Source organism: Pelodiscus sinensis, chromosome 1 (assembly GCF_049634645.1).
Source record: "Pelodiscus sinensis isolate JC-2024 chromosome 1, ASM4963464v1, whole genome shotgun sequence".
Taxonomy (NCBI): Eukaryota; Metazoa; Chordata; order Testudines; family Trionychidae; genus Pelodiscus; species Pelodiscus sinensis.
This window is the reverse complement of record NC_134711.1, coordinates 194988586-195001000: the sequence shown is the minus strand read 5'-3', so window position 1 is coordinate 195001000 and position 12415 is coordinate 194988586. Positions and strand designations below refer to the sequence as shown.

At 42.1% G+C, this 12415-nt stretch overlaps 1 protein-coding gene across 4 annotated transcripts in view; it reads left to right on the top strand.

The window, feature by feature from the left end:
• Nucleotides 1-12415, top strand: part of USP9X (ubiquitin specific peptidase 9 X-linked) — a 282963-nt gene that overhangs the window by 171990 nt on the left and 98558 nt on the right. For all 4 annotated transcript variants that reach the window (XM_075913065.1, XM_014578958.3, XM_025190080.2 and 1 more), the window contains 5 exons: nt 6385-6625; nt 8260-8409; nt 8527-8647; nt 9098-9228; nt 9537-9815. In XM_075913065.1, coding sequence (XP_075769180.1) covers nt 6385-6625; nt 8260-8409; nt 8527-8647; nt 9098-9228; nt 9537-9815 — 922 coding nt within the window. The remainder of the gene's footprint in view (nt 1-6384; nt 6626-8259; nt 8410-8526; nt 8648-9097; nt 9229-9536; nt 9816-12415) is intronic.

Here is a 12415-nt window from a genome sequence, read left to right as displayed (position 1 = left end):
TTCTTATGGCAGGTTTCTATGTTGTATATTTGGGTGATAGATTCTAAACCTAGTTAACTAATTAAACAAGTCACATGGATTAGCTAAACTACACTCTTTTTTTTCCTAGCAACAGCCAACATAGCAAACAACTTGGGAATTTACTTGTCAAATCATATATTCAGTGAAAGTCATAGTGAGTGTCTTGAGATGCATTGCAAAATGAATTATTTAAGTTGATAACCAAGTGATCCACTCATACATATCCATATGTTCATATCATTTTCTCCCAATACGCAATTTTCCTTACGTTGTTTGTGTTGCAACAAGGTCCTGCATTATCATCTTGTACTACTTATACTTTACATTTTCCTTTTTTGCTCTGAGAATGCATTTCTTCAAAATATTCCCAGATAAGGTGTGTCTCATGCCTAGCAGCTATGACACTTTTTCTATGGCAAAGGTGTGGGGGAATGTAGGAGGAGGCTCTGTGTTTGCCAAATAATGTCTTCCCTTTTTCTTTCCAGTTTACTCTACTGTACTATACTGCCTCCATCCTTTTCTATATGTTGTATGTCTATCTTAAAGACATTGTCTTAACTAACTCTGCTATTGTCAGCCGACGGTCAGGGCAGTGAGTCCCTTATGACCGGCTGAAGTTCTTTTAAATTGTGCTTGGTTCTGTTACAGCAACTGAAGGAGTCAGGTTAAAGCTTAAACAGTTACTATTTTATTGTTACAGGGTAAACTTAGCTGTTAAATGCTACTACTGTGTTACAGATAACACAGACACTACAAAGGACAGGACAGAAATTACACTAATAAGTCACTTACAGGTACCATGAAACCCTTTGGTTCTCTGAGCTCTTATTAAATGCATGCAAAATAGACACATAGCAGGTATATATTCTCACCCCTGCGTTCCAGACTTGGCATGGCCAGCGTCTTTCTCTCAATCCCTCGGGAAGAAGTAGGGCGAGGTTGGGCGTCCCACAGACCTCGGGAGACAATCAATACCTGCCAGCAGGTATAGATGATTGGAGCTCAAATGGGGTGGGCTGCTGAACCTCTTTTATACCCCTTGGGTCATGTATGCTTCTTCCTGGTTTCAAGTGGCCAATTAGGAAAAATGGCTTTGAACACCAAGTTTCCCACGAAGGGTGCAAAGCATAATTTACACCTGGGAAAAATGCAGACAATGGGCACCTCTGGTATGTGATGGGCGAAGATTCCTCTCCTGGGACAGTGCAGGCGTGTCAATTACTGGTACTAGCCATCAGGGCGACGGGATGTCCCGGGTCCTCAGCTAGCCCATTTACTGTCTGGTTTCTGTTTATGGTAGAGTCAGGGACAGGCAGCACACCTGCGTTCCCAGGGCATCAAAGGCTGACTGCCTTTCTCTTGCTCTCTGGGGGGCTGGAAAAACAAGATGGGGTTTGTGTCTGGCTACAGCTATGCTTGGCCAAGGTCTGCCTCCAGATAAGCAGAGAATAAAACAATCCTATCCATCTTGTTTCTTTCTTTGCACATTTCTTTTTGGTCAGCTGAGAAACAGAAATTGAAAACTCTGAGATTTCATAAAGTAAGAGCTCGTAATTAGGCAAGATAGACTAGAGCCATTAATTCATTTCTATGAGACTGAAAGTGTAGGTGTAATTTGTTTGTGGTGCAATTTAATTGTAAATGATATTTTTAAATGAAAAATTTAGTAGTTTATTTTTTGAGGAGTGCCTTTCGGTGTGCCAGCACCATTGTGCCTCTGATCAGAGCTTTGCGTAGCCGACCATCCTCTGTTCCTTCTCAACCACTGCCGTCTTCGATCGCAGCTCAGCAGTCACCCTTTCACCTCACTGGAAATTTACATAGTGTAGATAGCTAGATAACTATTACCACACATTTTGTTATATGAGTTAATAGTCATTAGTTCTGCTTACTGCTGTAGGTATAGTTTTGAATCCGCTGCCCACACAGCCATCCTCTGGGGCGGCATCAGAGAGAGGCGCTCCCACCAGATTGAGCCCAAAGGACCGCAATAAGGCTCAAGAGCAAAAAGAGTTGGACAGGCAGTCTGGCAGCGGGATGACAGGGATAAAAGCATATGGCTCCTGCCTCAGGAAAGGCACCAGCAGAGGCGAAACACAAACTTTTTATGCCAGCGCTGAGCAAAAAATTGCTGGTACTAACAGTGACACATATAGAGCCACGTCCGGAAGTGGCACTGAGCTGCACAAAATACTCGGCGCTGACAACACAAAGAAAGCAGCTGGCACTGAATCTAATCCACTGCAGACACCGCGAGCCTGTCTGGTTCCCATACTGCCCCCTCCTCTACTAGTACAGCAATTTACAACTATGGGGGAACTCACAGTTCCTTTGGTACTGGAAACACCGTTATTTTGCACTGAAAGCACCCTGAATATATCAAGGCATAGTTTCACATCCACACTGGCCACATCAGCGGCCCCAGTATTTAGTGATGAGGATGATGATGTTCCTGCCCCCCCCCACATTTACCAAGGCACTCCTTGCCAAAGCCTAACGAACAATGGCAATCACTGCAATGGCTCCCACCACCTATCCCACTGAATCGGCCATGCTGAGACTCTTGGGTAGCAAACAGAACACAACAGATACAGTAGCCATCTCTAGCACTTAAATCGCATGCACCGACAGTACACTCTCCAGATTGATACAGTTCAGAAGCAGAAGGGGAGGACGTAAATATTATGTGCGACAATCACGCACCTCGTTCATCTCCATCTAAGCACATATCATCAGTGCCCCCTGATGATACAATCTTATGCCCTCACCACCAATCTTTGGGGATGATTTTAGATCATTCCAAGAACTTTTGAAAAGAGTTGTGGATACATTAGAAATTTCCCTTCCTGCTATGCCAGAGACGCAACATACTACATGCATCTCCACATATGAAATTAGTGATCCCCATGAACGAGGCTCTCATGGACCCAGCCAAAAATATGAGACAGATGCCTGACACAATATCACCGACCTGCAAGAGGTCAGATCGGAAATACTATGTTGCCCCTAAAGGAGCAGACTTGCTGTTGTCCCACCCAGCCTCAAATTTCTTAGTGTTAGAGGCAGTAAATCAAAGGGGGGAAACAGGCTACCCAAATCATCTCCAATGACAGGGACTGGAAGAGGATGGACACAATGTGGAGAAAAGCATACTCATCTCTAAGTCTCTAGCTAAAAATAGCCTTGTTTCAGCTGTCAGGATTCCCAAGAGAAGTCCAATTAACAGTCAAGGATTTATCATTCGAGGGTACCAAGCTCTTCATCTTGTATTCTCTGTAATCCCTTACCTAGAAGATTGTATTGCATCACTGTATTCCCTTACCTAGAAGATTGTCTAGTAATAGGCACCACTGAGCAAGAGACTGTACAAGCTGTCACAATCATCTATTGGACAGCCTTGGATTCCAGATAAACATAGTAAAGTGCACACTGGCCCCAACTCCGACATTAGAATTTATAGAAACGCACTTAGATTGCACAGTGGCCCCAGCCTCTTTACCAGAGCACAGATTTAGAGCCATCAAGGACCTCATATTAATGGTGCAGGCCAGTCCAGTCGTAAGGGCCCAACTCTGCCTACAAATATTAGGGTACATGGCGGTAGCCACATTCATGGTGCCACATGCCCACCTACTCATGAGGTCTCTCCAGGCATGGCTATGCAGAGTGTACCAGCCACACATCCATCATATAAACAACTCACCATGCCAACCAAGATATGGTGGACTTTGCACGGCAAAGTATGTGTAGGGATCCCCTTCCGAAGAACTCCATTATCAGTAACTCTTACTACCAGGGCTCGACAAAGTATGTAATCTACTCGCCCATGGTGAGTAGATTACAACCCAGAAGAGCCGGGTTTGGGCAGTCTGCGCATGCGCAAAACGCCGGATAGCACGGCTGGCGAGCGGGGCTCACTGTGGCTCGGCGAGCCCTGATTACTACAGATGCTTCACTACTGAGCTAGGGTGTACAGCTGGACCATCAAGTGGTACAGGCTCAATGGACCCAGGATGACATCAGGTAACACATCAACCTACTAGAATTCAGGGCAGTATGGAACGCATGTGTACACTTTCTCCCCCAATTCAGAACAAAACAGTTCAAATTCTTACAGACAGTATCACTACAACGTATTATGTCAACCAGCAGGGAGGAGCCAGGTCATACCAACTCTGCCAAGAGGTGGTCCTCTTATGGGAATGGTGCATCCCCCAGAACATACACCTGGTCGCAACTTAGCTCCCTAGCAAGGACAGCACACTAGCAGACAGCCTAAGCAGACAGTTCCCACAAAATCACAAATGGGAAATAAACCTGTCATAGTTGACTTTCCTCTTCAAGAATTGGGGGTTCCCAACAGTGGACCTGTTCGCCATATACAACCTTTATTTCCCCCTACCCCGTCTTCCATGGATGATCCTCAAGATCAAACAGGACAGGGCCAGAGTAATCCTCATAGCCCCCAGACAAACATGTTCACACAACGCAACGGTCAGGTATACCATCTCTATGTACACATGTTGCATCTCCAAGCGTGGATGTTATCTGGCTGAACACCATGGAGAAGACTCTCCCGGAACCAGTGGAACACATCCTCACAAATTCCAGGAGACCTACAACAAAGAAAACATACACATAGAAATGGAAGCATTTCACGACCTGATGCTTGACCTACAACTGTGAGGAAACCCGCATACTGTAGTATCTGTGATATTTGTATCTACTAAATCTGCACAACGTAGGCCTCTCCCTGAGCTCTATCAGAGTACATCTTGCCTCCATCTCAGTGCTCCATCCTCCACTTTGAACACACTCGATCTTTACTCACCCAGCTGTCATAAGATTCCTGCAAGGTCTACAAAACATGTTTCTGCCACTTAAAGATTCAACACCAGCATGGGATCTGAACCTCATGCTAAAAGTGCTCCTGGGCAAGCCATTTAGAACTGCTACTTCTACGGGTGAAGTAACTGGAGTTCTTCAAGGTGGTTGTCCCAGTGGCTGCTCCACCACCCTCTCTTCTTCCCCTCGGCTTCAGACTTGGATACATTTGGGTCAGAGAGGAACTGAGAATGGTCAGTTGTGCATGTGGAGTAGCTGCTTCAAATCTCCCATGCTGGCACCCCGTGTGCGCAGCCGACCACAGACACTGCTATCGCAAATCTCCGATCAGAGGCGTGGTGCTGGTGCACCTAAACGTGGAGCACCCATGGGGACAACTGTCTCGAAGAACTCCAGTTTCTTCACCTGGTGAGTAACCTCCCCTTTTTACAAAAAATTAAATCTGACCTGCATAAAATATTATTTAAAAAATAGATTATCCACTCTGACTGGTCTATTGAAGACTTCTCAGGATCCTTTCCAATTCTACAATTTTATATTACCAACAATTTTCTGTTTTCACTTTCATATTTCAGCATTTTGTACTTGAGTAAAAGATTTTCTCAAATCCTAGTTTTTTCTGTTTCTATCATAGTAGTCTTGTGTTAGTTATTTCAGTCTGTTGCTGTGGAAATGATTATCAGACACTGAGCAAAGTCAGAGCGAAGACTAAATACTGACCATTTCAGATTTACTAAACAATTGATAAATGAGACAAATTCTGAGAAACAAGAATAAATTGATATTGCTAAAGATTACTCACTATGAAAACCTCTCTTAATTATCTGGTGAGAATGTTCTGAATGTGCTAATTTTTTAAATTCACCATTGCTGTCAAGAAATGCGAAAATGTAATTTATTCGTGACCTTCCTATATGTTTGATTGGCAACTACAGCAGTGAAAGCAAATATTAGTTGTTATTTTTATAATATTCAGTAATTACAAGAAGGAATTATACATGGAAATGCATGTTGACTTCTATTCCACAAAAAGAATAAAACATAGTTGTTATACTGGAGAGAATAAACCAGTAGGACTAAAATATTATTTCCAGTATTTGAACAGAGAATTGGAAGTAGTGAAGCAATCCAAAATTTGAACTTCATAATTAATTTTAGGTTCATTGAAATTCTGTGTTCAGAATGCAAGTATGGAAAAATTTATTTTTTTCAGTAAGTTTGTGGCTGTGCACTTTCCAGTCTGACTTATGTATACATAAATATCCAGTTTACTTGGAACAATGCATGCACATAATAGTTGTTGGCACATTCCAATACGCTTACAGAAAATTTTTCTGTAATAGTTGCGATGCAGATAACTTGGGGAGATCACATAATAGTTGTTGGCACATTCCAATAGGCTTACAGAAAATCTTTCTGTAATAGTTGCGATGCAGATAATTTGTTTTAATCCGTTGTATTTGTTTTATGCCAACAACAACGATTTTATATAGTATATGCTCTCCCTTTGTTTTGCAGAGCTTTTCGTGGTAAACATATCTCACTGGTGGTTCGTTTTCCAAACCAAGGTCGGCAGGTAGAAGACTTAGATATTTGGTCTCACACAAATGACACAATTGGTTCAGTACGGCGCTGTATTCTGAATCGTATTAAAGCCAACAGTGCACATACAAAAGTAGAACTGTTTATTGGTGGTGAACTGGTAGATCCTGCAGATGATAGGAAGTTAATTGGACAATTAAATCTTAAAGATAAAACGGTGAGTGTTATTACTTTAGTCAATTAGTAAACTATTACTCGATAATTATTGGGGAGCAATGAGAGTAGGAATATCATTATTAGACATGGGAAAGGCAAGTTGGATGAGCTAATATATTTAATTGGATCAACTTCTGTTCTTGAAAGAATCATCGAACACTAGAACTGGAAGGGACCTCGAGAGGACATGGAGTCCAGTCCCCTGTCCTCGTGGCTGGACACAGGACCATCTAGACAATCCCTGATACATGTCGATCTAACCTGCTCTTAAATAACTCCAGAGGCTAAGGAGAACAATTTTCTCCTTCCTTCTTGTGATGCCCTCTTAGATACCTGCAAACCGCTATCATGTCCCCCTCCGTCTTCTCCTTTTCAAACTAAACAAGCCCAATTCTGTCAGTCTTCCTTCATAGGTCATGTTCTCTAGACCTTTAATCAGAGAGAGACAAGTTCTCAAGCTTCCAGAGAGCTCTTCTTCAGAAATGGGTAATTAACAGTTAATTACCCATTATTAACTCAGAATTAAGATTTAATTACAATGAGAGTTATAAATGTAAGCCACAACATAATTATGGTTTATTACAATAATCTGTAACCCACTATTCCCCACACTCCCAGCTTTCCCGCCTACCAATGACTGAAGAGGTGTTAATGAGCCGGTTCGGTGTTAATGAGCCGGTTCACCATGAGTGACCCCTTGAAATGTTTTTCTGCATCTCCTAAACTCTGTTCTGCCTTGTATTTTTAGTTGTGATTCTTGAGGAAGTTTCCTAGACCTGAAAAATAGTTCTGTGTAAGCTTGTAAGGATGTTAAATTTAGATTAATCAAATAGCCGATGTAATTTGCATCAATAAGGATGTCTCTTGATGGCTTATGCTACATTTCAAAGGTGGAAGTACCATGAGAAGTCCGGCCAGCGTGGGACTCAACCAGTCCCCTGCATTTCCTGCTTTTGAAATGTACAGGAGCCCTCCTGTGGCTTTTGTACATTTCAGAAGCAGGGAGTGCAGGGCCAGCGGGGGACTGCTTGAGTCACCTGCTGGCTGTGCTTCCCGTGGTGCTTCCGGGGCTCTTGCACATTTCAAATGCAGGAAGTGTGGGGCCAGCAGAGGACTTTTTGAGTCCCAAGCTTGCCGCAGGCTCCCCCCAGTGCTTCTCATTTTCAAATGTAGTAAGAGCCCTGCTCTTGCTACGTTTCAAATGTGGAAGCTCCACCAGTTCCCTGTTGTGCTCCTGTCCCTTCTCCCCGTTGAGCCAGTGCTGGGAGGAACTGGCTTTTAAGCCAGCTCTGCCCAGCACCAGATCCTGCTCCCCCCTTGTTGCCACTCTCTAATTGAGGTAGCAAACAGGCGAGGGAGGTGGGGGGGGGGGGGCGACTAGCTGAGTCACTGGTTGCTCTTGAAAGCATGTCTCTTTCATCAGGGGAAAGCAACAGATATTTAGTCATATGCTAAGATGGTAATATCCTTGGGCAAACACTACTATTGCAGTACTTCATACTTTATATCAAATGATCGATTCCAGCTTAGTGAAATATATTGGTAGCTCACTTATTACAAGAACTTCTAAAGTTTATAGTTTTCATACTTGATACTTTTTAAAAAGTTTAAATTGTCTGCAAATTTATTCTTCAGCTAATCACAGCCAAGCTTACACAAATAAGTTCCAATATGCCTTCAAGTCCTGATAGTTCTTCTGACTCTTCAACTGGCTCTCCTGGTAACCACGGTAATCACTACAGTGATGGTCCAAATCCAGAAGTTGAAAGCTGTTTGCCTGGAGTGGTAAGATTTTTTTAATCAATACAAATACTTAAACAGTTAAAAATGGCATACGGTGAATATCAGCATAAATTATTTCAGTTACTGAAATAAAATGACAAGTTCTTGTTTTTGTTTTAGATCATGTCACTGCATCCTAGATATATCTCATTTCTTTGGCAAGTTGCAGACTTAGGCAGTAGCCTAAATATGCCACCTCTTAGAGATGGAGCACGTGTCCTTATGAAACTTATGCCACCAGGTAAGAACATAATTTTTATCTGTTTTTGAAGTTGTATCTCATGTTTTCTTGAAATGAAATATTTATAATTAAATCCTTTATCCTACTAATTTAGTGTATAGTAGTCATTATACATTGATTTCCTATATTAAAATATGTTAGTAATATAAAGTTAAGTATCTTAAAGTGGGTTTGCCTGTGTCTCTTTGAAAATTGGAAAAGTTAAAAACAAAACTATTTTGCAACGCTTACTATTGTATAGGAGGAGTTTCTAAGTTCTGTCAGCAATATAACACAATGAACTTTGAAGAATCTGATTTTGTATATTAATTATAATTCCAGAATCTTTTCTTACTGGATATTCTTTGAACTTTCTCAAACTGATGGGAATTAATTATTAATTCTAGATTTCAATTACTTGGTTTTGAGTAACTATGGCAGTAATGCTTAGAACTTGTGTTTCTATTGCAGATAACACTACGGTAGAGAAACTAAGAGCTATATGCTTAGACCATGCAAAACTTGGGGAAAGCAGCCTTAGCCCATCCCTTGATTCTCTTTTCTTTGGCCCTTCTGCCTCACAAGTGCTATATCTAACAGAGGTTTGTAATGTTTTTCTTTAAAAAAAAAAAAAAATTAACCTCACTCAGAGCTTTTTGCTGTATTTTAAAACTGTTTTTGGCATTAAAATTACTTTTTCTGATGTGTTTAAGAACAGGATGAAATTATGGTTTAAATTAAAAAGATCAAAAATGTTTATCAGAGCAGCATAACATGGGAAGCATTCATAGAGGGACACATCAGTGCACCACATAAAATGTACTCCCATGTATTTACATTTTTCAGTGTATGTTTTTTACAAAAATTGTATCATGTATGCTAATATTTATTTAATATGTATTTATTGCAGGTAGTCTATGCCTTGTTAATGCCTGCCAGTGCACCTCTGGGAGAAGATGCCAGTGATTTCCAATACAACTTCTTAAAAAGTGGTGGTTTGCCTCTTGTATTGAGCATGTTGACTAGAAATAATTTCCTGCCAAATGCAGATATGGAAACTCGAAGGGGTGCTTATCTTAATGCTCTAAAAATAGCCAAATTGTTGCTAACAGCAATTGGCTTTGGCCATGTTCGAGCTGTGGCAGAAGCCTGTCAGCCAGTTGTAGAGGGCACAAGTCCCATCTCTCCGGTAATGTAACTTTTTTTTAACCTCTCCCTCTCCCTTTTAATAAATCTTTTATGAAATAGTAATATACACTAATTTACACGCAGGTCTACAAAGCGGCTTTCCTATCATAATACTATTTTTACTTATTTTTCTGTCGCGGATTTATATTTCCACTGTATGATTAATTAAGAACTCATAATACGCACTTCTAAATGTCAGATATATAGTAAAAGGTTTTGCCTCACCAGTTACTAACACCTTCATTGTTGCAAGTTTAGTTCTTTTCTGACTCTGTAAAGTAACAGAATTCCTACGAGAATAGTACTTCCACTACTGTTCCAGCTTGTGTCAATAGGTTTTTGGTGCTGTGACTCTTCATTTATGTGGATCTGTGAGTTCAAATGACTGTCCACATGAATTCCACTCTTGGTATATATGCACCCTGTACTTGCAAGATCAGATTTTTCTAGCAAAATGTGCCCAGTGGGGCTCTGGTTGCATCCTGATGTCCTTCATGTACCCAATCCAAAGGCATAAATGGCACAGTGGGTTCAATCATCCCTCAGTTCCTTCTTACCACCTGGGGCAGCAGGACTGAATCCCAATCTGCACATTGTGATCTCTTGTTACACTTGTTAATAGTAGTTAATATAGTTAATGTATTTAATATGGTTGGTTTTGTTTGTATTTATACCCCCTGGCAAAAAAATTGTGTGAAGGGAAAACACCTGGTACAAGGATCCTTGCCTGTATGGATAGAATGATATGACTGGGTTGCCTGCAGTAGCAGGAGATAAGGCTCATTGGCCCTGGAGGTCCCTTTCAGTCCACCCATTAGATTGGTGGAGGATAGATTGGTGGAGGAACCTGTGAAATATCTTTCTTTGCATAGTTACCTATTAAGATATTGGTGGTGGGTTGCATACGGTGTTCCTTCTAAGCTGCTGGACAGCAAAGCTTCACAAGTGATTAATCATCCCCTGCCCCCTCCGGTCAGTCAGCTCCATGAATGAAGCCCTGAGCATCTGATTGGTTGAGGAACCTGGACAATAACTTTCTCTGTCCCACCCAATCTAAGGGATGAATTGAAAGGGACCTCTGGGGTCACTGAGCCTTATCTCCTGCTACTGCAGGCAATCCAATCATATAATTCTCACCATAGAGGGAACATTGGTCGCATATGGATAGGGAACTCATCTTTACCACTTTCAGACAAAAGGACATTGAGTCTCATCAGGAAGCCCAGCTTCACATAAATACCTTGACACTCAGAGCCATGCCTCTTCATGCATGGAATTTCTATTCTTGTTACCCAAGTGATAATGGACAACACCAGAACCATGCATTCTTCTTCTAGAGATGTCCCCATGGGTGCTCCATGTTAGGTCAGTGCGCTGCTGCCAAGCCATTGATCGGAGATTTTAGAGCAATGTCCCTGGGGCCCTGCATGCGCACACCTGTAGCCACACGCTTCTAGGTGGCAGGCATCACACATGCACAAGTTCCCTCTCCTCCATTTCTTTCACTTCCGCCTTTAGCTGGAAGCGGAGCTCAGCATTGCTCCTCCATATCTCGTTTGCGTTTTTAGATACTAATTCCTTTTTAAGACCAAGGTTTTTTTCTCAGTCAGTTGTTGGTTGTTTAGTCTAGTTTTAAAAAAAAAAAAAAAAATAGACTAGAATAGGGTTTTTTCTCCCAGTTTACCCCCTTCCTGTAGTTAAGCACCGTGCCTGGCTCACCGGGTTTTAAGTGCTGTTCTACCTCAAAGACCTTATCCCCCTCTCAGACGGCCATGCACAATGTGTTCACTGCCTCAGAGAGGAACATTTCTCAAAAATGCCCGCATTGTGCAACTGAAATCACGGGCGATGGGAGAGAGACCTGCATCTCAAGTTAATTCTACTTGAAAATTCTCTCAGGCCTGCCTTAGACCTGGGTCAACAGCACAAGAAGCAGAAACAATGCGGAGCCTGAAAGCCTGCCAAAAAGCGAGTTTCATCCTTACCTCAGGAGAGACTGTCACCGAAGTGGCCATCTCCCTCACAGCCGGTGCCAAGAGTGCTGGTGGCACCACGCTTAAGCACCTACAATGCTCCTGGTGTCTCAGGAGCCGCTAGCACAGCTAGAAAAGCAGGATGCTCAAACCCCCACTCTGAGGTATCCAGCTTTAAGTTGCCACCCTCATCACCTGTGATAGCATCCGGCACTGAAATAACCTTGTCGACACAGCATGACAGTGTGTGGCATCTGCTATACCACCCAGCACCAACACCTCTGCCATAGAGGTGCCTAGCATGTTTCTAGTCCGCTTGACACCGATGCCTCAAATAATACAATGCCTCAGATAGCACCAGTGTTTCCTACTACAGCACTGTCAACGCCAGCTCAGCAATATATGTAACATAGAGACTTACTAGTTTCTTCCACGTTCAATTCACAATTTCTCAGTTCGGATCATTTCGTGCTATGTTAATATCACAAATGACATTATCTCAAGAAAGCTTTTCATCCGAATCTGATGACCTTTATGTGGGATTTTTCCAGAAAACTCCACGCACACAGATCAATCTATTTATGCTTCCAGATCGTACTCTAAATATGGGAACATGCCTCCATGGTAT